This window comes from Ascidiella aspersa, chromosome 4 (assembly GCF_963924565.1).
Source record: "Ascidiella aspersa chromosome 4, kaAscAspe10.2, whole genome shotgun sequence".
NCBI lineage: Eukaryota > Metazoa > Chordata > Ascidiacea > Phlebobranchia > Ascidiidae > Ascidiella > Ascidiella aspersa.
The window spans coordinates 133,336-153,842 of NC_139450.1; the positions used below are offsets into that span (position 1 = coordinate 133,336).

Genomic DNA, 20,507 nt, shown 5'->3' on the forward strand with positions numbered 1-20,507 from the left:
ATTAACATCACTCCGCTAAAGTCGCCAATTAATTTGCTCAGTCGGCGGCGAAGCACTTCACACAACAAAGAACCATTAGCTTGGTTACTTACAACCTCACACAAATAACACATCACCCTAACCTTGCTAACAGGGATGAAATAAAGTCGACCATATTTTGAACCCTGCGATGTGATCGGGAAATATTTTCAGCAGTCACAAAAACTGTAATAACTTTCTTCAAAAGAAAATACATTATTTAAAGAACGCTTTGCCTTTTATGAAATCCATTTGGACTCGACATCAGTAGCACATTTGCGCCAAAGTTAAACAGCAGTGTCTTAAAGTCAAATTGTTTAATGACCCTTTGATCCACGCAAACCATAGAATATTTATGGGTATTTGAGTAAAAAGTTGAACAAGCACGATATAAGGGCTTTAGATCGTATTAGTCAAGGGTGGCCAACACGCAGCTCGCGGTACCAGATATATGCGGCTCTTACGCTCATGTTGCACTTATGATTTGTTAAAATGTTTCGATTTCGTTTGGTTAAGGTATGGGTTATTGCCGGTTAGGACTAAAACTGTTTGCCGAGTACCGATACCACCCTAGTATCGGACGAGTACCGATACCACCCTAGTATCGGACGAGTACCGATACCACCCTAGTATCGGACGAGTACCGATACCACCCTAGTATCGGACGAGTACCGATACCACCCTAGTATCGGACGAGTACCGATACCAGCCTAGTATCGGACGAGTACCGATACCAACACTTGGAATCCACCAAGCTTCGAGATTTAATTAACCTTCCTCACACAGTCTCTCACTATAACGTGATCCCTCTATTGTGACGTTGCATGACGTAAGCAGGGGATGCAAAGTTGTTTCGTGTGAGGCAAGATTTTCAATATTCCGGGCTGGATTTTGGGCAGATGTTGTCAGTTGTTTGTTTGATTGTCGAAAATCTTCAGACATGAGGTTCTCTTAGTATTGGGCAATCTACAATGACTTAATCTATATCCGATGCTGTTAACGTTTAAAAGCAGAAGATGTAGGTTATTTGTCACATTTAAGTCGAAACAATGTGAAAGTATATGTGAATGGATTGTAAAGACTAAGAAGCTGACAAACACTGCTGCAGTTTCGCTGGAGTAGGTTTAGTTCCAAAAAGTATTTTGTGATTCGCTCCACCTCAACACTTTAATAACTTATTAGGAGCAAAGTTAAGGACGAGGATAGCGTTAATGGTTTTTATTAAAATGATAATACATCGTCGGAATCAAGAAAATACACAGAACCAACCAGTGACGTAATAACCGGTGACGTAACGGTCTATTTCTTGTCTCGGGAGAAACTAGGGGGGTAAATTGGCAAATCCGAGGGGTGGGGGGTGGAGGGGGGGTACTGGTCGTTAGTGGCAGTAGAGAGGTTTGCAACGTAACAATGACGAATTGTTAATTTGCACCAATTGTTCTTCTGCTTATGACATCACAGAGACTTACAGAATAGGTTGAAGGCGATTTTTGGACAAAACAAGAAGATTTACAAATAAGCGAAGGAAAATGAAACTTCAGACAATTGACATTGTGACGACATAAAGGTACAACGGTGACGTCACGCGTCTGTTTGGGAATGTGACGTCATATAAGCACTCTCAAAAGTGAAATATGGTGAAACCCAAAACTACATTCTCTTAGAAGCCTAATATTGCATTCAGAAGCATTATTGCGTCTAAAATGTACTATGACGTCACAACAAGCCCATAGGTGCGACACGAAATTACGTCACGACACTTAACTGAAAAATTTACATTTTGGGTTGGTTGATTGCTATGACGACAATAACAACAACAAATATGTTCAACCAGGCCTTGACACCACCTAGTGGCGGGAAAGTCGTTAACAAAAAACCGCTAAATGGAGCTATATTACGTTCATGCAGAAACTTGGGATTTTTCAAGATTTTTAAAAATTTAGGTAAATACAAAAGAAAGTTTGTCAAATAATCTGGTTTGAAACCAAAAGAACCTAAATTCTTGTGAAAGTTTGGCAAAAAATTCGTGAATTAACTGGACAACAAAAAAAGTTGATAAGAATAGAATTTTCGCACAAAATAATTATGAAAGAAAAAAAAGGGTAAAACGCAGCACTTAGTACACACGATTGCATGGAAACATACGGAGGGACGCGCACTGGAACAACATTTGGACGCCATTTTATTCCCAACATTCGTTTGTCGTGAAAAAACATGTTCGACTTGCAAAATGTAAATAGAATTTTCTTGTGTAAACGCTCTTTAAACCCGTTCCTTTAAATATTGATGTTTTTGGGTCTTCAAGCCACGCAGACCCAAAATGGCGTCCAAAGTGTGTGACCAGTGCGTTGCACAATCTGCATCACCAGTTCATCTGCAGGTTCCTGTTGAGAGCCATGAAGTAGACCTGGCTGGACGATGAACTATGGACGGACGCGAAGAATACTTTGTCGTTTCTCTCGCACAAGAACTTGAGCCGCTGCGCCCTCTTGTGCATGAACACGCCGTCTAAGTGACCGGTCTCAACAGACCTTATCTCAATCGCCTTCTCGCCCCAACCCATTATCTGACCTGCGAAGGAAATTTACTTATAATTATAAATAAAATTATAAAGTTTATGAAAGTGGTTTAACCATGAAAGTGATTTAACCAAGGAACGAATATTGTTAAGTTGGTTCATTTATCTCGTATTAGTTTTACAAATTGTGGGTTTAAAAAAAATAAATCTACGCACAAAAAAAATAATTGTAAAAAATGTGATTAAAATAAGGTTTGTAAGTTATAACGGAAGTAATTTAAAAACTTCACTGTAAAATTTATCACAATTTAGGTCATTTTTTTATTTTGTGGCGTTCAACCCCTGAAACCAAATAAAAAAACATTAAAATAAGGCCACAGTGCATGTGTGTAGTGGTGGTGCCGACCTGATCCTACACAAAGTATTTATACAAGGGTAAATAAGTGCATAATGTAGTGGTGGCGACCTGATCTGATGTAGGCGACCGAGGTTGGTTGCTCCCCCCACTGAAGCACAACGTCCTTGCTGATGTTGGCGAACGTGTTCACATAAACCCCTTCGTCCTCGTAGCACACGAGCAGCTCCATACCGTCGGTGTTGGGCAGGAGGATTATCGCGTGGACCGTGATCGGCGGCTGCAACTGAACCACACATGCCGGTTAGGGGTTAATTGTGAGGTAGGGGTTTATTGGGGGGTTAGGGGGTTGTTGGGGAAATAGTGCTGCTGTGTGGTCGGGGTGTATTTGCAACAAGTATTAACGCCGCATACAGTAGCAATATATCATTTCACCTGGACCTCTATAAACTAACGAAAACGAAAATTGTCAATAAATTCGATAAAATCAGTGAAACTAATCAAGTTACGGCAGTGGCCGGCAAACCCGTGATTAGGCCTACTTGTTTGATGACGTAATTTTGTGATGTACTACTTAACATTTTTATACCTCGCCCCCAAACCCCGGACCCCCATATTGTGGTGTAACTTCAGTTGTAGTTGGCTTCAATAGCCCTCGAAAGACTATTTCGGGCGGCGACGAATAATAATCGTTATCCAAGTAATCTTACAAAACGTGTTGTCCCCGAAAAAGTTGATGTGTAATTATGCAACTGAAGCTAAGTTAATCGTCCAAAACGCGAACTATTGCGTCTATTTGGTTTGGGTTGACAAAACTAGATCAACGTAGAATGTGGTTTGGCAACACTATGAATGTTGAAACTCACGTGCGTTGGAATGTAGAGGTCGTAGTTCTGTCCAGTGTCAACGTCGATCGCGTGGAAGCCGTAAGCCGATCCGTACAACAACTGGAGTAAAGGGGGGGAATAACAAGGGTTGTGAGTAAGTGGAGAACGCAAAATATTCAGCAACACTGATGTATATTCGTGATGTAAATCAATTTTAAATTCAATTTGCTGACTAAATGTCTTGGCGAAATATTCAGTAATTATTGCTTGAAAACTGAACTCAGCAAAAATATTGTGTTTTAAAATGAACTTATATTTTGCATTAGAGCACAAATTTAAGTGTTACCTTTTAGTTTTATTAGCTTTTCAGTCAATCTAAAGTGTAAAAAATGCGTTGCAACTTACAACTAAACTCCCACAGCGCAACAGACAACTTCTGTTTTACCTTTAATCTTGATCCTTCTTCCACAGTTAGATCGACTATCATTGGTTTGTGCGGGAGATCACTGAACGACTTGAAGGCCATGAACTTGTGGTAAGGTTTCGGCGCCCAAGCGTAAACCTCGATGTTGTTGCGCAAAGCGATCACAAGAAACTTTATGCGCTCGTATCTGGGGAAAGATCAATCAGCTCATTCACAACGCAAAAAAGTTTGGGTTTTTTTGGGTAAATGTCGGCTTTTTCCGGTTTGGGAAAATTATGTTTTTTCAATCTTTTTCTACTGTTGAACCTACTTCAGCATGTAGCTAAAAAATGCTTCTGGTAAATAACTTTGACCAAAAGTAAACTTTTCGAAACATTAAAAAGCGTGTTTGCTCGGATGAGAACCAAGTAAAGTGAGAATATTTAAAGATTAAAAAAACTATTTTGGCGTACTGGGATCTTTAAACCGCCGAACAAAAACATATTGTCGTGTCTTGAGCTCAACCAAATATTTCGATATTTGTGAATGAGCAGGTAATTGCGAAACAGTTAGAAGCGCCTTATAATTATTGAGTAAATTTACACACCAACTACAAAAACAAACTAACACAGCGCATCACACTTGGTAAAAAGTCCTAATAATTCAATATTCGGTGAACAATCAGGGCTGGCTGTGTATGACAATTATCTGAAGCAGAAAGACAGGTTGAATCATTTGTGAAAACAATTGGGCGTGAGGTTGACAGCAACTCACTTGACAACTTTGTACTGAGTGCACCCCTCAAGGTCGCCTATCGAAGCGTAACCAATCTTCTTCTCCACCTCTGGATCGTTGCGTAATATCTTGTTCCTCAACCAACTCAAGTAATACACGCGAAGCTTGTTCTTCTTGCCTGTGACGTAACAACACGTGTCTTTGTGACGTCATTTACAAGGTATAAAACGTTTGTTTGTATTGATGGGAAAACGGAATGATATAACGAACGTAAAAGTGATTGTAATGATGCAAATATCACGAACTAAAACGTAAAAGCACACTTTTTTCAAAGGCGACACATTTAGCTTTTCAGAATCTGGGCTTAAGTTAGGAATCTTGCTACAAACAAACAAATGCGACGAGAGAAAAGGTTTGAGTTTTCCCTTAAAGCAAATGAGGGGGCGTTATTGATGGAAGTGAGGGGGGTGGAGGTTTTATACTTTGGGCACATCAATCTTTCCTAACTATAGTTTTTATTGTGAATGTTCGATCTTTACATTTTACTCCAATACCCATTATTTTGACAAAAAGTATCACGACCCGATAGATACCAATGATGTTATTACTGTGAAAAAAACAAGCAAAATTTATAAAATTAATCGTTTAAAGGTATTTTTTAAGGTTATAAAGCCAAAATGGTCTTTCAGAAGGCAGTTCAATTACATTTAAATTATCAATTTTCTATCAATTTTTTTGACTAATAAACCTTTCGAAAAAAATACCTGCAAATCGGCACACCCTAGTATCGGACGAGCACCGATATACGACTTGGCGTTCGGTTCTGATATTATCGTGCGCCCCTACTTCAGATTCCCCCCTTTACATTCCCCACAACCCCGCACCACTATGTTGTCACCTGAAATAGTGACGACTAGGTTGAGTCCTTCAAGCACATCCAGCTGCTGGAACCTCCTTCTACTGATCAGTGGGTAAACTTTTCCCTGGCCGCTCCGGTCCAACAGCATCATCCCGTTGTCAGCACCAATAAGAAGGTTTACACCTGAAATAAAGTAACCACATAAATACATCCGGCATTTTCTACTTAAAATGTGTTCTTTAATCGAATTTGTTTAAACATAATTCTACATCGAGCAACACACAAAGATGTTGCAACTGACCCCAGAGGGACGCGCAGAGGATCTCTGAGTTGAACCTCTTCTTGTACTTCCTTATCTCGGGCATGTCGGTTGAAACAACCGGGGCTTGTTCAGATGAATGAGGGTTCACGTTCACCACTGAAACCTTACGGTCGTCACGTGACTGCGCGGCCGATGAACCAGCGGAAGCCGAGAGGGTCTGGAGTCAAAGGTCACGGTTAGTACAATGTGTAAAGGTCAAGGTAAAACAGTGGGACTACATAAGTGGTTCTAAACCTACGGTACACTTACTCCTATAGTAGATTGCGAAACCTTTTTAGGTTTTATTTGGAGTTTACGAAAATCTAAGTATTATATTATCATTGCGGCTGTTTTAAAGTGTAAATTCCCTCTTTCGACATTAATATACGGCTATAGGACCAGAAGCGAAATTATTTTAATTCATTTTTAGCTTTAGCAAATCGACATAAACTTGAGCATAATGGTTTCCTATGAACCAGGTGATACGTAGCTGGAGTGGAAAGGCACTAGGTGGGGCGCCAACAGAAAAGGTTGTAAGCCACTCGACTACAGAATAAAACTCATTCCAAACATATTTCTTTCTACACAGGACTGCTTAGTTAGAATTATTAACTGATTTCGGCGCCAATGTAATTAGGCGATCCTGTGTTCTATGACGTAGACCTGTGGTTGCCCCTAGCTACAAAACATGTTTTTGGTTGAATCGGAACTGTAGCTAATGACACCATTAATTATAGCTACGAATTTATCTTTTCTCGCTTATAACAGCTTTATTTTACCAAACATAGGTAATTTAAAGCTTACGTCATCATTTGATATGTCGTCATGGTGTTGTCTAGGCAACAGGTCAGGTAGTACGGAGACGTTTCTTCTGTCCCAGCTTGATTGGCTGCTACCAACAGCTCCGTTGTCCTTCACAGCTCGCATCGAGTGCTTCTGCTCCAAGTCCTGCAACAAACCCGGTGAATGGGTGAGTTTAGGGGTCAATATATGGGTGAGTTTAGGGGTCAATATATGGGTGAGTTTAGGGGTCAATATATGGGTGAGTTTAGGGGTCAATATTACCTGAAGACGAACTTATTTAAACGAACGAAGGTTGAACTTACCACAGAAGCGTAAGAATCTTCTTGATCTTGTGGCATTCTGTGGATGAAGGTTCCTTGCTCGGTCCTGGGCAAAACAACATTTGCATTAAAATATAAGAAATGTTGTCACCGACTCTAGTGCGTGATAAGTTGGTAGGGACGGATGTACATACGTTTGATCGCACTATTACTTCGGGTTTGCAGGTTAAGTAAAGGGTTGTGCAGATCCGGTAACTTAAAAAATACCCCAACTTAGTAAACCGTGTGACCTAGGGTAGGCTAAACTGAATCTCTACAAATAATATTACAAGACAAACCCGCGGCGGGATTCGAACTCATGACCTCGGCTATTTTACGTTACCTTATTTAGTTTTTTTTTATGCGATGTACCGTTAATTTAATGAGGGTCGGTATTTCTGTTTAACGCTTAAGTGGTTGAAGCCATTACAAAACACAGCGGCCTTGTGCAGGCTTCACCAGCTGTTGCACCACTGTGCAAGTTGGACCAGCAACACATAGCGACTTACATCTGGTCTCCAGGAGTGATCCGCTTGATGTCCACGAACGAATCGTCGCTGTCACTACTTCCTGATGACGAAGAGTATGACGTCACTCGCACTGAAGGTCTGCAAAGTTACAAGTATGACGTAAACTGGATATCAAGTATGACGTATAGTTTGGGTGAATTTGAAAATATTTAATTAAAAAGAATAAAAGTTCGCGAGAAGCCCGAAATATTTACGAAGTTAAACTTGGCTAAAAGTATAGTTTGGCAATGTGATGCAACAATGAGGCAAAATAAAACTCTTCGCCACACTATTCCATCACACAGCGCACAACTACACGATAAAACTAAACTTAAAAAAAATAACTCGCAGCCTATTAAAAGTGGCACAAGGACCCATGTTCCGGCCGCGCCCACAGTTTGCCGAGCACTGCTCTAGCCAAGGTTGGTTTGCAGATGTGTTGTTACCTTGGTTGGTTTGGCATGGCCTTCATTTGTGAGTTGATCATTTCCATCTTGGCTTGGTCCAAGCTTTCCTGAGCAAAACCTGGCGGGTAAGGTGGCACCTTGGGTGGGACTCCTGCAAAATATAAATAAAAAAACACTTAAAATGTGGTCGCAACACTTTAAGTAAAACCAACTATACTGATGTAGTTCTTTAAATTAACAAGTATAAAACTGCTTAACTATACATAGGCAGAAATATACATAGACAGATGGTGAATGTTTCGAAAAAAAAATCTTACTACAATCAAAATACTAATATGTAACTATTTGTAACAGATGACCAAGAATTTCGATTAACTAATGATTTGGTTTAAGCAAATTTTATTCAATGCATTTCAACTGGAAATAAAAAAAACATAAAACATATCTGATAGAATGGAATGTGGGATATCTAAACTATTCCTTCTAAACACCCCTCAGCCCCTTTATAATATCCCCCCTGTATAAATATGCTGCCACCTGGTGGATTGACACGTTCTGTTGTGCCCGATGTGGAACTACTTGGGCTGTCATCCGAATAATTATCCAATCTCCGTGCCATCAAGGGGCTTCCCCCCGGAGATTCGTTCTAAACAAAACAATTAAACTCAGTGAATTGAGCTGGAACATTAAGAGGCTCTGTGAAAGCCAAAAAAATACAAAGTTGCGAGTTTAATAAGTTGTTTGAAAGTAGAATAAAAACCAAACACCCCGTACAGGGTTGCCACACAAAATATATGAAAAAATTGATTTGTGATAGTTTTAAATAAGATTTATCGGTTTTGATAGACGTTTGGAATACAGTTCAAAAACAAAACAGTATAAATGGCACGGCAAACACAATATAAAATAAAAACTGTTTTACTACAGAAATTCCTAAATACATTAGAAGCTGCACATAAAATAAACTCAAGGTCTTTCAAATCAACATGATTTTTTTAATGCCCGTAATCAATTCAATAACATTGCCATCTATATTAGTCAAACCTGTGGCGAGCCGGGCCGGTTTTTCTTGCTTCTTTCCTCGACTTGCCGCGCCCATTGAGGTTTCTCACGCAACAAATTCGCTTGCTGCTCACGACGCTGGACCGCCAACTTAACAACACAACACAACACATTAAGCTACACATGTGTGTGTAGATGGATAGCCAACTTAGCAACACAACCCATTAAGCTACACATGTGTGTCTGCTGTATATAGATAGATGGATAGCCAACTTAACAACACAACGCATTATATTAAGCTACACACGTTTAAATAGATGGATATCCAACTTAGCAACACAACGCATTATATTAAGCTACGCACGTGTAAATAGATGGATAGCCAAGTTAGCAACACAACACTAACTTACACATGTGTATTGTTGGACAAAAATGCAACTATTTAAGGTATTTTAAAGATTACAAAAGATTTATCTGTGGACGATGCATCAAACTTAGCAGCACAAGACTAACTTAACAGAACGAACGAAACGGGGATTAGGCAATTTTGTAGATAGACATGTCTGTGTAATTGGTATCTAGGAATTAACTTACAATAATATGCGATGTTTTTGAGGTTAAGGGTCGTAACGGTCCCGGAAAGTTCATCAACAAAATATGGCCTACTTGTGTAACAGTGAATTTGCATTAAGTAATTTCGGCCGTGTAAATATTCTACAACAGTCTGCCAATATTCTACGATCTATTAAAAAACTTATTTCACCTGTTCTTGTTTTCTTGCCGCCATTAAGTCTTCTTGTTCCTGTAAAACAAAACATTATCTTGAGGTTTTACTGCTAGGGTTGGAACACATTAGAATTTAGGAAATAAGTGTTTTGTATAATACAAACCTTCACAGCTGTTATTAGATAAATTATTTGTCATGAACTTTCGTTTTTAATAATAGTTTAATCATGAAGCCTGTTTTTATCGAACCTTGATAAGTTGTAATTGTTGCTGTTGTTGCCTCAACCTTTCTTCTTCCTAAAAACAACAACAAGTTATAAAGGTGTCCGTGTGTTTAGGGAGAATATCATTTCATGTGCCCTTAAAGAAGAGTTGTCCTCTCTTCCAAAGAAAATCATTTGTTTTACCGAGGACACAAAAATGGCAAATGTCATCGAGGAAAATAAAAAGAATTGCACAAATCAAGAGCTTGTAAAACAGTTCTGAACCGATATTTTTAATTAGTTAAACGCAATTCCTGAAGTTAGTGACAACTTTGTTAGAAATAAAACAAAATGAAAAAGTCCAATTTGTTAATCCACAAACAGATATCCTTGTTCAATACTTAGTGTGCACCAATACTTGAAGGTCTTAGTTGATTTATGGTTTTACAAGCACAGTTAACGCCCAGCCCTATTTACAACAGGCATATTCTCCCATTGTGTCATAAACTCTAACATGAGTAATCTTGTTTGCTTGTGTCAGCCATGTTTGTCACATTATTCCCACAGAATCACTATCTACACTAATGAACCAAGTTTAGAAACCTTAGCAATTAAACAACAACGCCGGAGCCACTTTAAATAGGTTTGCTGAAACATTAACATATAGAATCTATAGACCAGTAACAGAAAGCGGTTTACTTTATTTACATTACAGTTCTTAAGTTAAAAATACATCATATGAAATAGAATTTTCCAATAAGACAAAAAAAGTTTCAAAACCAAAAGCCGAGCACACCAGGATGAATATTTAGTTGCAAAATAATTCAAAAGTAGTTTTTGAGGTTGTTGGGCTTTTATTTAGCATGAACAAATATAGGTTAAGTTCAGTTGTTGACCAAACACTTTATTTTATTTGCATCATATGGTGCCTACCTTCCTCCTGCGTTCCTGGTCCAACTTCTTCCTCTGCTCGCGAGCTCTCTCCTCTTTACGAGCTTGCTCACGACGAAGAGCCTCCCTCTGCAGCAACCACAATTCAACACATGTAACATACATTGTCACATACTTATAAGGCAGTGGGTGCATATGAGAGGCCTTTCGTGGCAACAAACCACACTCGTTTGATCTCACCAGGATTAAGTAAACCATAACATTAACACCACTGGCCTAAAATTAAAGAAAATTACTTCACAGGTGTTTGTTTCAAAAACTGTTACTCAATTACAAAAATAATTACATACAAGAAAAAACATTTTCTTACAAACACAAGGTTTGTTTGGACGTTTCTAGAATAAAGTGCCACAGAGCACCATTATAAGAAGTAGATGGACTCACATCCACTGCCTTCTTGCGTTCCTCTTTCTTGCGCTCGGCTTTTCGTCTTTGTTCCTCGGCGAGATCTCGTTGCATCGCTCGCTGATCCTTTGGCTCCTTCTTCTGGATGTCAGACCTTAAAGTAAAACTTGTTTACCCTGGGAACAAGCCACATTTGGTAATCACTAGTAGGGATGTAAAATAATACCGGATCCAGTTATAAATATTATAAATAGCTGCTAAATTATCACAACAAATTTGCAAAAAAAGTCTAAAAACCAAAATTATAGAAGTTTTGCAAAACCGATACTCTAGTCTAGGATGCTAGAACATATAAACTTTAATAAACAGCTTGTTGGATTTAAAACAAGATGCCAATCAAAGTATAAAGAAGCTGGTGAATGCAAAGCAGGTGCTTAAGAGGTTTAATTTAATTACAAACACCGACCTCTCTTTTTCCTGCTGGAACTTGAGGAAGTTTCTGCGGAGAGTTGATTCTCCGGGAGCTACAGCGATCGAGCTTGGGGCGCCCTCTTCTGGTGGGTCTTCAGCCTCGTCCTCCGACCCGCTGTACTCGTACTCCGTCTCACCGGCTAAAACACAAAACAAACAAGTTAGGAAAAGCCTTTATTTTTTCATATTTGAAATAATCCTCAAGTCTATATAAAGTGTAAAGTTATTTTAGTTACTAGTACCAGACAAGTGAAAAGCAAAGCGATGTTATATTTCTCCTAGAGAGCAGTGCTTCAACCTTTTTCCTTTCTGGGCCCATTTACGTTGCAAAAAAAATTCTGTGGCCCAGTGGTTTATGAAAGAAAAAAATGTAAAACAGGTTTAGAACAAAACACAGCAGAACATATTTCAAAACAGATTATTTATTCAACCGTGCATTAGTGAGATACTTGCTTCTGAACAATAAATTTACATTCCTTTTTCATTCCTCCCCAAGCCATTATTTCTGTCTAACCCTAATCTATTTTTTTTAATTGGTCTGTGGCCCACCTCAAATGTTCTTACGGCCCACCAGTGATCCATGGCCCACTGGTTGAGAACTGCTGTTCTAGAGAAACTAGTGCAAAAAAAAACATTTTAAAAAACTTTTTCCTGAATCCAGCGATAAATTTAAAAACATTGCTACAGTTTCGAGTTAAAAGTCTGCACAGCCACAATTAGAACCTTATCTTACTTTTTTTGCGTTTTGTTCTGTCAATGTGGTCCTTGAGTTGTATCTTGGTTTGTCGCTCGTTCGGTTGTTCCTTGATGAAGGGATGTCGTAACAACGCGTCGGTGTTTGGGCGTTGGTGATAATTCTTCACCAAGGTTTGTTCAACAAAACTCTGGAACCTAAACACCACACAAGATGGAATTCACGCTGTTTAATGCACAATGCATCACAAAAGACATTCAAGAATAATAAAAAAAAAAAGTGTAGCCTCTTAAAGACCTAAAACTGGATCACTTGATTAAAAAAAATCAGTGTAAATGCCATGGGTCAACACACTAACAGAGGGAAAAATGTTCTTTAAGCAAACTTACTAAACACATAACCTGAAGCTGAAAGTGTTTTAAATTTAATTGCTTTTCAAAAAACTTTTGCCCAAAAAAGTTTTTTTTAAATACGTTTTAATTCAAAGACATTTAAATATCGAAAGGCTTTGTGGTAAACCTGTTTGTAATTGTAATGTATCATCTTATCATATAAAAGTTTAATTTTGGTGAGTTTAGATTTAAATGTATTTAGTTTATGTTGCCAAGTAATAAATGGAAAACAAAGTGTGACAACTTTATACTAAACTACAAGTTAAAACGTCCTATTGCAACTAAAATTAAAAAAGCAAAGGCAGCAAACCGTTAAAAATCCGTTTATTTTGTAAAACTCACCTCGAAGCCCACTTGCGCTCGCTCAAGCGTGGAGGAGCATTCCGTGGAATGAGGAACAGCGCTCTCATGGGATGCATGTCGCACAGGGCTAAGCGTGAAAATAAACACATCATTTGGGGGAGAATATTTATAACCATGAACATGAACCCAAGTTATACAAAAAAACAAATCGCATAAATACTTTGGAGTTTATAGTAGCATTTATTTTCCATAGAAGGTCAAGGTTCGGTTAAATCATTGATCCATTGTTTATAAATTCAAAGTAGCTTATAACAAACAAATTTTATAATGAATTTCAAGAGTAAAAATTGTTTCTTTGGTGAGAGGAAACAAAGAAATTTATTATTAATAAACATCTTTAATTAATATTATGTTTAACATTTTAATAATTAGCGAAAATTATTGGGTCTGTGTGTATCACAACAAATTAACAAGAACATAGTTTAATGGCAGACGACAGAACATTGCACTTACGCGGCGACCCTTCTGCCATTTCAATCGCTGTGATGCCGAGAGACCAAATGTCGCTCTAAACGCAATAAAATTACTGGGAAATGAAAAGGAATGAAACATGAACTAATATAGCACAGGTTGAATGGTTTAGTTAGTGACTTTTAAATAATAATGACACTTTTAAGCGTTGATGAATTATTTTCATTAAAAATAAAATAAAATAAGCAAATGGAAATATTTTTTATGCACAGATCTGTAATGCAGCTTGATAACGAATGCCGAAGACAAAAAGGTTGAGTAAATCAGTTAATGTGACATTAACTGACAACCACACTGGCAAGGTATGAAGTTTAATTAACCTTTTTGGCTTTGACATTTATTATCAAGAAAAACTAGGTTTTCTAAAAATGTTAGAATAATTACATTTATTTTTGCATCTGACAAGCGTTTGTATTATTAACTGTGTTTAGCTTGATTAAGACTAGGCATGTAACAAGAATAACGGCCATAGTACAGTAAGCCCTGTTGAAATTAAACATGCAACTACCATCGCCTCACCCTGTAGTCGTAAGTTGCTTTTGCGTTTTGCTCGCACGCAATGACCTCTGGCGCCATCCAGTAGGGAGTCCCGATAAAAGTATTCCGTCGTCCGATTGTCTTGTCCAGCTGAGCGCTGACCCCAAAGTCAACCAACTTGACCTCTGCGTTCTCCGTAAGAAGCACATTTTGACCTTTAATGTCACGGTGAATGACCTTGTGCTTATGGAGATGTTGCAATCCCTGGAAATACATTTTACGAGGTTAAAATAATTTTCCCTTCTGGCCACAGGGCCATCCCTTCTGGCCACAGGTTTGTTGTCAAAAAACTTGCTTCACAGATCACCCTAATTAGGGTTCAACAACATATATAGTATATACGTATGTTATACAGTTATTATGTTGTTGTATGCATTCATCAGCCATTTATTTCATTGTGTTTATTGTACAGTAAGCTTAATGCTTCCAGCGTCATTAACTTTGACGAAAGATAGGTACAGGCATCAACTATTGGTTAGGTGTTGATTGATATATTAAATTCTCTCTCTCTCCATATACTTTTAGGATTTCAAGGGCTGTTTCGCATTTAAATATTTAACCATTCATTTGTTCATCAGCGGTTTATTATTAAACAATTGTAAGAGAGATGTGTGACATACAAAATCAGAATTAATGAATTTATGTTCCACAAGGGGATTTAATTAACACTGAAGCCCAACTATCGCCAAACTGAACCCAACAGGTTTGAGCAGCTAATAACAGCAAGTGTAGAAATACCTACATAAACTTCGTAGAAATGAACCACACAAACACTAGATGTCAGTAGACAACAAACCTTTAAGATTTCACGGCAGATGTATGCGATCCATTCCTCCTTTAGGGTGTTCCCCTTGGTGGCCTTTACAAGGTCTGTGACCGACCCTGCTCCACAAAACTCCATCACAAGCTAAAAATATAAAACAAAACTCCATCACAAGCTGAAATATAAAACAAAAACGCCATCACAAGCTGAAATATAAAACAAAAACTCCATCACAAGCTGAAATATAAAACAAAAACTCCATCACAAGCTGAAATATAAAACAAAACTCCATCACAAGCTGAAATATAAAACAAAACTCCATCACAAGCTGAAATATAAAACAAAAACTCTATCACAAGCTGAAATATAAAACAAAAACTCTATCACAAGCTGAAATATAAAACAAAAACTCTATCACAAGCTGAAATATAAAACAAAAACTCCATCACAAGCTGAAATATAAAACAAAACTCCATCACAAGCTGAAATATAAAACAAAAACTCCATCACAAGCTGAAATATAAAACAAAAACTCCATCACAAGCTGAAATATAAAACAAAAACTCCATCACAAGCTGAAATATAAAACAAAAACTCCATCACAAGCTGAAATATAAAACAAAAACTCCATCACAAGCTGAAATATAAAACAAAACTCCATCACAAGCTGAAACTATAAATAATATTACTTGAAACAATTTAAAAAATTACATTTTGGTAAAATGGCCAATATACAACCAGTTATTGTTCTCCACAAACAAATGTGTTTTAGGAAAATAAACGTTCTGTCTCAACTGCAGCAGACAATTTTAAAAAAGCTGCTGTCTCCTACGATTACTGAGTGTTCATCAAGAAGCCAAACCTTAAAAATCTTGTCACAAAACCAACATATTAATTTCAAGTTCTGTTAAAACAAGCATAACAGTTGAGCACCCAACGTCAGTTTGTTTAGCTTAAACAAAGAAATTATGTAAACAATTTGGACTGGATATCCGAGAAATAAAACAGTGTTACATTTAGAAGAATTTCTGCCTCAGCGAGCATTTACAGCAAATATTTAGGAACAACATGTTTGTAAAGGTTAAAATAGTTTCCCTCCGAAGCCTAACCACTAGACAGAATACACAAAGCTAAACATCCCAAGGGTTCGAAATATTTAAAAGCTAGACATAATACTTAAACAGCACCATATCATTCAATAAAAGATACACACAAATATTTGTTCAACAAGTGTGATCCAGCCATTCTGTAGTCACCTTTGATCATTAAAACCGGCCTATGTATTATAGTACAATGGAAGCCATCGCAGACTTACTGTTTAAGTTCGTATCAAACACTTGTAAATACAAAACAAGCCATAAAATATTTCAAATTGTAAAACAATTCTGACAGGCAGGTTTTTAAGGTTTGACTTGAGGGACCGCCAAAAAATGTTAGGAGATGCAACTATCTAAATACTAAAAAAACATCTTTTGAATTCTGCTGAACTTACAGAAGTCACAGGCTATATATGTATATATATATGTTCTGAGAGGCCACTAATTATTTTTAAAAGATCTTTTCAGCCACTTAAAAAACTGCTGACATGAAAACATTTATGGCCATCATTATTGAAAAGTGACAACACTTTTATTAAAAATAAGTCCACCTAAAATAAACATTGTTAAAATCAGTCATTAGGTCGCTTGTTAAGCGATCGCATTATGAAAGGATTGGTAAAATATTTATTATTAATAATGTTGATGAGCTCAAAAAAAGAGGAGATATATACTTGGTATGAGCCACTAAGGGTTGAAAAGCAAACGACAAGATCTCACCCAAAGTTGGTCGTCGTGACCTGGTGAAGTTTTCTTGACGAAAGCTCCGTAGTAAGTTGCAATATTTCGATGCTCGGAGTATTTTTTCAACATGTTTATCTCAAGCTTGATTTCTTCTTCTTCTTCCTTTAAATGAATAAAAAAAATTTCATAAATAAAAATCTAGAAAAAAATATTGTGATACGATTGGATAGAATATGACACCAGGGAACAGGTTAAATTGAAACGTTTTAAAGTAATTTTTGAGGTCAATTTAATTTAATTAGCCTTAGCTTCAAGTTAAGTTACCTTCAATTGTTAACTTATAAGGTTTTGGAAATTTAATTTCCGAAGATGTAATCACTGCATTTGATCGTAAACATAGCGATATTTGTAATTAATTTTGTATCGAATTGACCATGATACCCAGTACCGGCCAGGAACCGATACTACCACCTGAAATCACTATCAACTCCAATATTATTCTGCATTCCCGATTTGAACAGTAGCTTTTGCTTAAACCAGTAATCATTACAATTATAGCAAACAATTAAGGTTTTGTATGCTTCTATCACAAGGGAAATGTGTATTTCTTTGCAGTATATTTAAAAAAATATGCCATTTGTTATCAGTTGTCACTTCCAACACAAATACAGTTTGACAAACATTTAAGAAATGCAAGTTTTAATAATGGACGTTGTGTAATATGCGGTTGCTTCACGTGCAACAGTGTTACTACAACCTTTCATGGAAACATGTTTTTAGTCGCTCTTCCCGTTCACAAATCAAGGAAGTGATGATTAATCACGCTACACGACAAGCTCTTCTCATAACATCAATAGTTTCAAGTATCGGTCAAATACGACAAAGTACGGCATAACTGAATGTTTACAACTGGCACGGAAGATACAACATCCTAGCAAATCACTGTATTGAGTGTAAAAAATTTAAAACTACTTTCCACACCAAGAAGATGTTTAGAAAATTTAACAACATTATAGGCTAATGAATTGTAGACCAGGGATGGCGAACCTTTTCATCGCCCGGGTCACAAACACGACTTTAATCCTTACAAAATACACAAGTGGGTCATATATTTAATTATTTGCTAATTTTATGCAAAACTCTACGTGTCGTTTTAAGTGTTTTGGTAATTCAAGGTTCTTGAATGATTTCCAAATTCGGAGTCCCACAAATATTAAGAAGCTAAATAGTTAACAAATGCTGCAGCATTTTTTACGGGATTACAGGAGTTCAGCAGAAAGCTTTTCGGCATGGTTTATTAATTTAACCAGGGTTTTTAGAACTTTTAGTCTGCAAACTATGAGTTTTCTCAAATGATCGCCAGCCTTTACGTTTTACAGCGATAAACAAAATGCTTTTAGTTGTCTGCTTTTCTGCACCGATCTGTTAAAGTGCAGTTAATTTAGGCCTACTCGTCACCCCAAAACACTCTTGCACGACCCACAGATTTGTCAGCCCTGATTTTAACAGTATAGTATTATCTAACCAAGAACTGTTTTTTTTACGTTTTGCTCTTTCGTTTTTTCATGAAAAAGAATGATAACAGTTGGGTATTTCTTGAGAGACAAGTGGGTCATTAAAAATCTATGATGGGTCACTTTGTGACCCGCAGGACAGTGGTTCGCCATCCCTGTTATATACTAACCAAAGTTTTACAATTGAGCAGAAACATTGTTTGTATGTTGTTGGGTAAATGGGCACAACACAAAACATCGTGTAACTGTTGGTATTACCAAAGAGTAAGAAAACACTTTAACAATGCTAATCGTCACTAGGGATGTTGAAAGTAGAATCCCAAGGTATTCTAGAATAATAGGTTTCGAATCTAGAATAACGAATCCAGAATAGCGAATCCTAGTATATTTTTATTAAATTATCTAACCTTGGTTTTGTTTGAGGAAGGGATTAATCTTAATGTACCCCACAGGGCCTAAAATCACAGCAATCAATCGCCCAAACAATTTGCTAACATGTGTACATTATAATAAAAAAATCTCCCATATGTTTAACATTCTTAACAACTGTCATTTGAAGCAGTTCTGTAAACTGTATTATGTCAACTGTCCAGGTTGTTGAAAAAAAACTTATATTTTTGCCAATAGTGAGTACAATGAAACACTGCACACAGAAGTCTTAAGCAATTCGGTCCTGTTTTTTCAAGCATTGTTGGGTCTTAGGGCTTCTTTTTTTACTAACATGATCTGATATGCAGCCAAATAATGTACTGCAAAGAATACAAAGTTACTATTCACATAACGAATTCTTGACAATTACGCTGTGCATAACTGCATAACCTCTCTGAATATTGGCCTAAAGTTGACCTTAAGTAACCCTATAGCACATTTTGTAGACGGCCAGCACGTTTTACAACGTAATATTACTTTTGCAACTTAATGCATTTGTGGCAATTGCGAACTCCACACCAGACATCACACGTTAGTCGCTCGCCCAGGCCAACTTACCACACGCGTTTATACAATTAGGCGCAATAATTGGCTGTAAAACATTAAATTATATATCGGTTCAAATTACCCGAAATAAACGACAGAATTGGATTCGATATTCTACTTTGAACATCGCTAGTCGTCACATTTTAATGACAAAAATATTTTACTCCAATATTTCAAAACATTTTTGTTTTACGAAATTATGTCTCAATATCCAGAAAAACAAGAAAACAACAATAGTTGGAACAATAAAAGTAACGTGAAATAGTTTATTTTAATATTGAATTTACCTAAATATGCTGTTGTTGCCAGGATTTATATATGAATGAGACGTTCTTCATAAAAAATATTGTATACAATTACTTATACGAATCACACGACGTCAATTCACTTTTAATAGATTTTATTAATTTACCTCTGTAACATCCATAACTTTAACAGCAGCCAATTGTCCTGTCTTGACATGCCTTCCCTTGTAAACCTGGCCGTAAGTTCCATTCCCGACCACTTCGACCAGCTCAAATATCCCGGCCGGATCCTACAGGGGAGAAACGTGTGCACGTTAAAGTAAACATGTTCAATAACACAGGGTTGAACCTGTTAAAAGGTGACAGTAACTTGTTAATAAAGTAATATCAGGGTGAACTGGATACCAAATAGGGTTTAATACATGATTAGCAACCCAACAATGTATTTTCACATATCTATTTGTTATAACATAAGATAGACCTTTTCATTAAATATAACTATCTATTTAAAGTATATTGCATTGAAGATTCCTAATTAAATGAAAAGAACAACACAGTTGTGAAAGAACATTGTGTTTTTATGCACAACCATGGCATTTAAGCAAGGTTTTTAATATTTACCCTCAATCCAGCCAAATCGATGTCGTCCAATCCTCCTGACATCTTTAACTTCTCAGACAAATTCACATAACTTCAGAAGCTAACAATTTTCACTTTGTATTGTTGCCCTATAGAACAAAGTGCTTCACATAAACTAAAACACAACACACAGTTGTTAGTCAGGAAAATTATAAAATAGTTAGTTAAAAATACCAAAACCGTATTAAACTTCATGATATTTGACACATGATAAGATCACACTGAAAAGTATCGAACCCTAGAAACAGCTCACAGATAAACCCTGTATCTTATCAGTTATCATACAATTTTCTATCCTTACAAAATTATTGATTTAATTAAAAAGAAATTCTTAATAACAGTTTAATAACCATAGTTACATAAAATTATGAGCGGGTTTGGGTGATTAAGTAAAATTAAA

General features: G+C 36.9%; 1 protein-coding gene across 1 annotated transcript; it reads right to left on the bottom strand.

Annotated features, from left to right (window-relative positions):
• Positions 1-2,047: 2,047 nt before the first annotated feature.
• LOC146146485 (misshapen-like kinase 1) lies at positions 2,048-20,223 on the bottom strand. Its single transcript, XM_083388428.1, has 26 exons — positions 20,090-20,223; positions 19,636-19,758; positions 16,771-16,896; positions 14,987-15,097; positions 14,173-14,394; positions 13,636-13,690; positions 13,162-13,249; positions 12,467-12,624; positions 11,729-11,873; positions 11,302-11,416; positions 10,900-10,986; positions 10,013-10,060; positions 9,801-9,839; positions 9,080-9,187; positions 8,573-8,681; positions 8,075-8,186; positions 7,629-7,727; positions 7,123-7,186; positions 6,821-6,964; positions 6,017-6,194; positions 5,755-5,898; positions 4,896-5,034; positions 4,164-4,329; positions 3,758-3,838; positions 3,003-3,177; positions 2,048-2,589 (listed from the first exon to the last, which is right to left on the bottom strand). The coding sequence occupies exons 1-26, from the start codon at positions 20,129-20,131 to the stop codon at positions 2,381-2,383; spliced, it is 3,087 nt and encodes a 1,028-aa protein (XP_083244554.1). The 5' UTR covers positions 20,132-20,223; the 3' UTR covers positions 2,048-2,380.
• Positions 20,224-20,507: the final 284 nt, after the last annotated feature.

Excerpts from the sequence above, each read along its gene's own strand:
- LOC146146485 (XM_083388428.1), bottom strand. The coding sequence starts at position 20,131 with ATGTCAGGAGGATTGGACGACATCGATTTGGCTGGATTGAGG. Across the intron at positions 19,759-20,089 it reads TCGATTTGGCTGGATTGAGG|GATCCGGCCGGGATATTTGA; the intron begins GTAAATATTAAA and ends TCTCCCCTGTAG. Across the intron at positions 5,899-6,016 it reads CCTCTGCGCGTCCCTCTGGG|GTGTAAACCTTCTTATTGGT; the intron begins GTCAGTTGCAAC and ends ACTTTATTTCAG.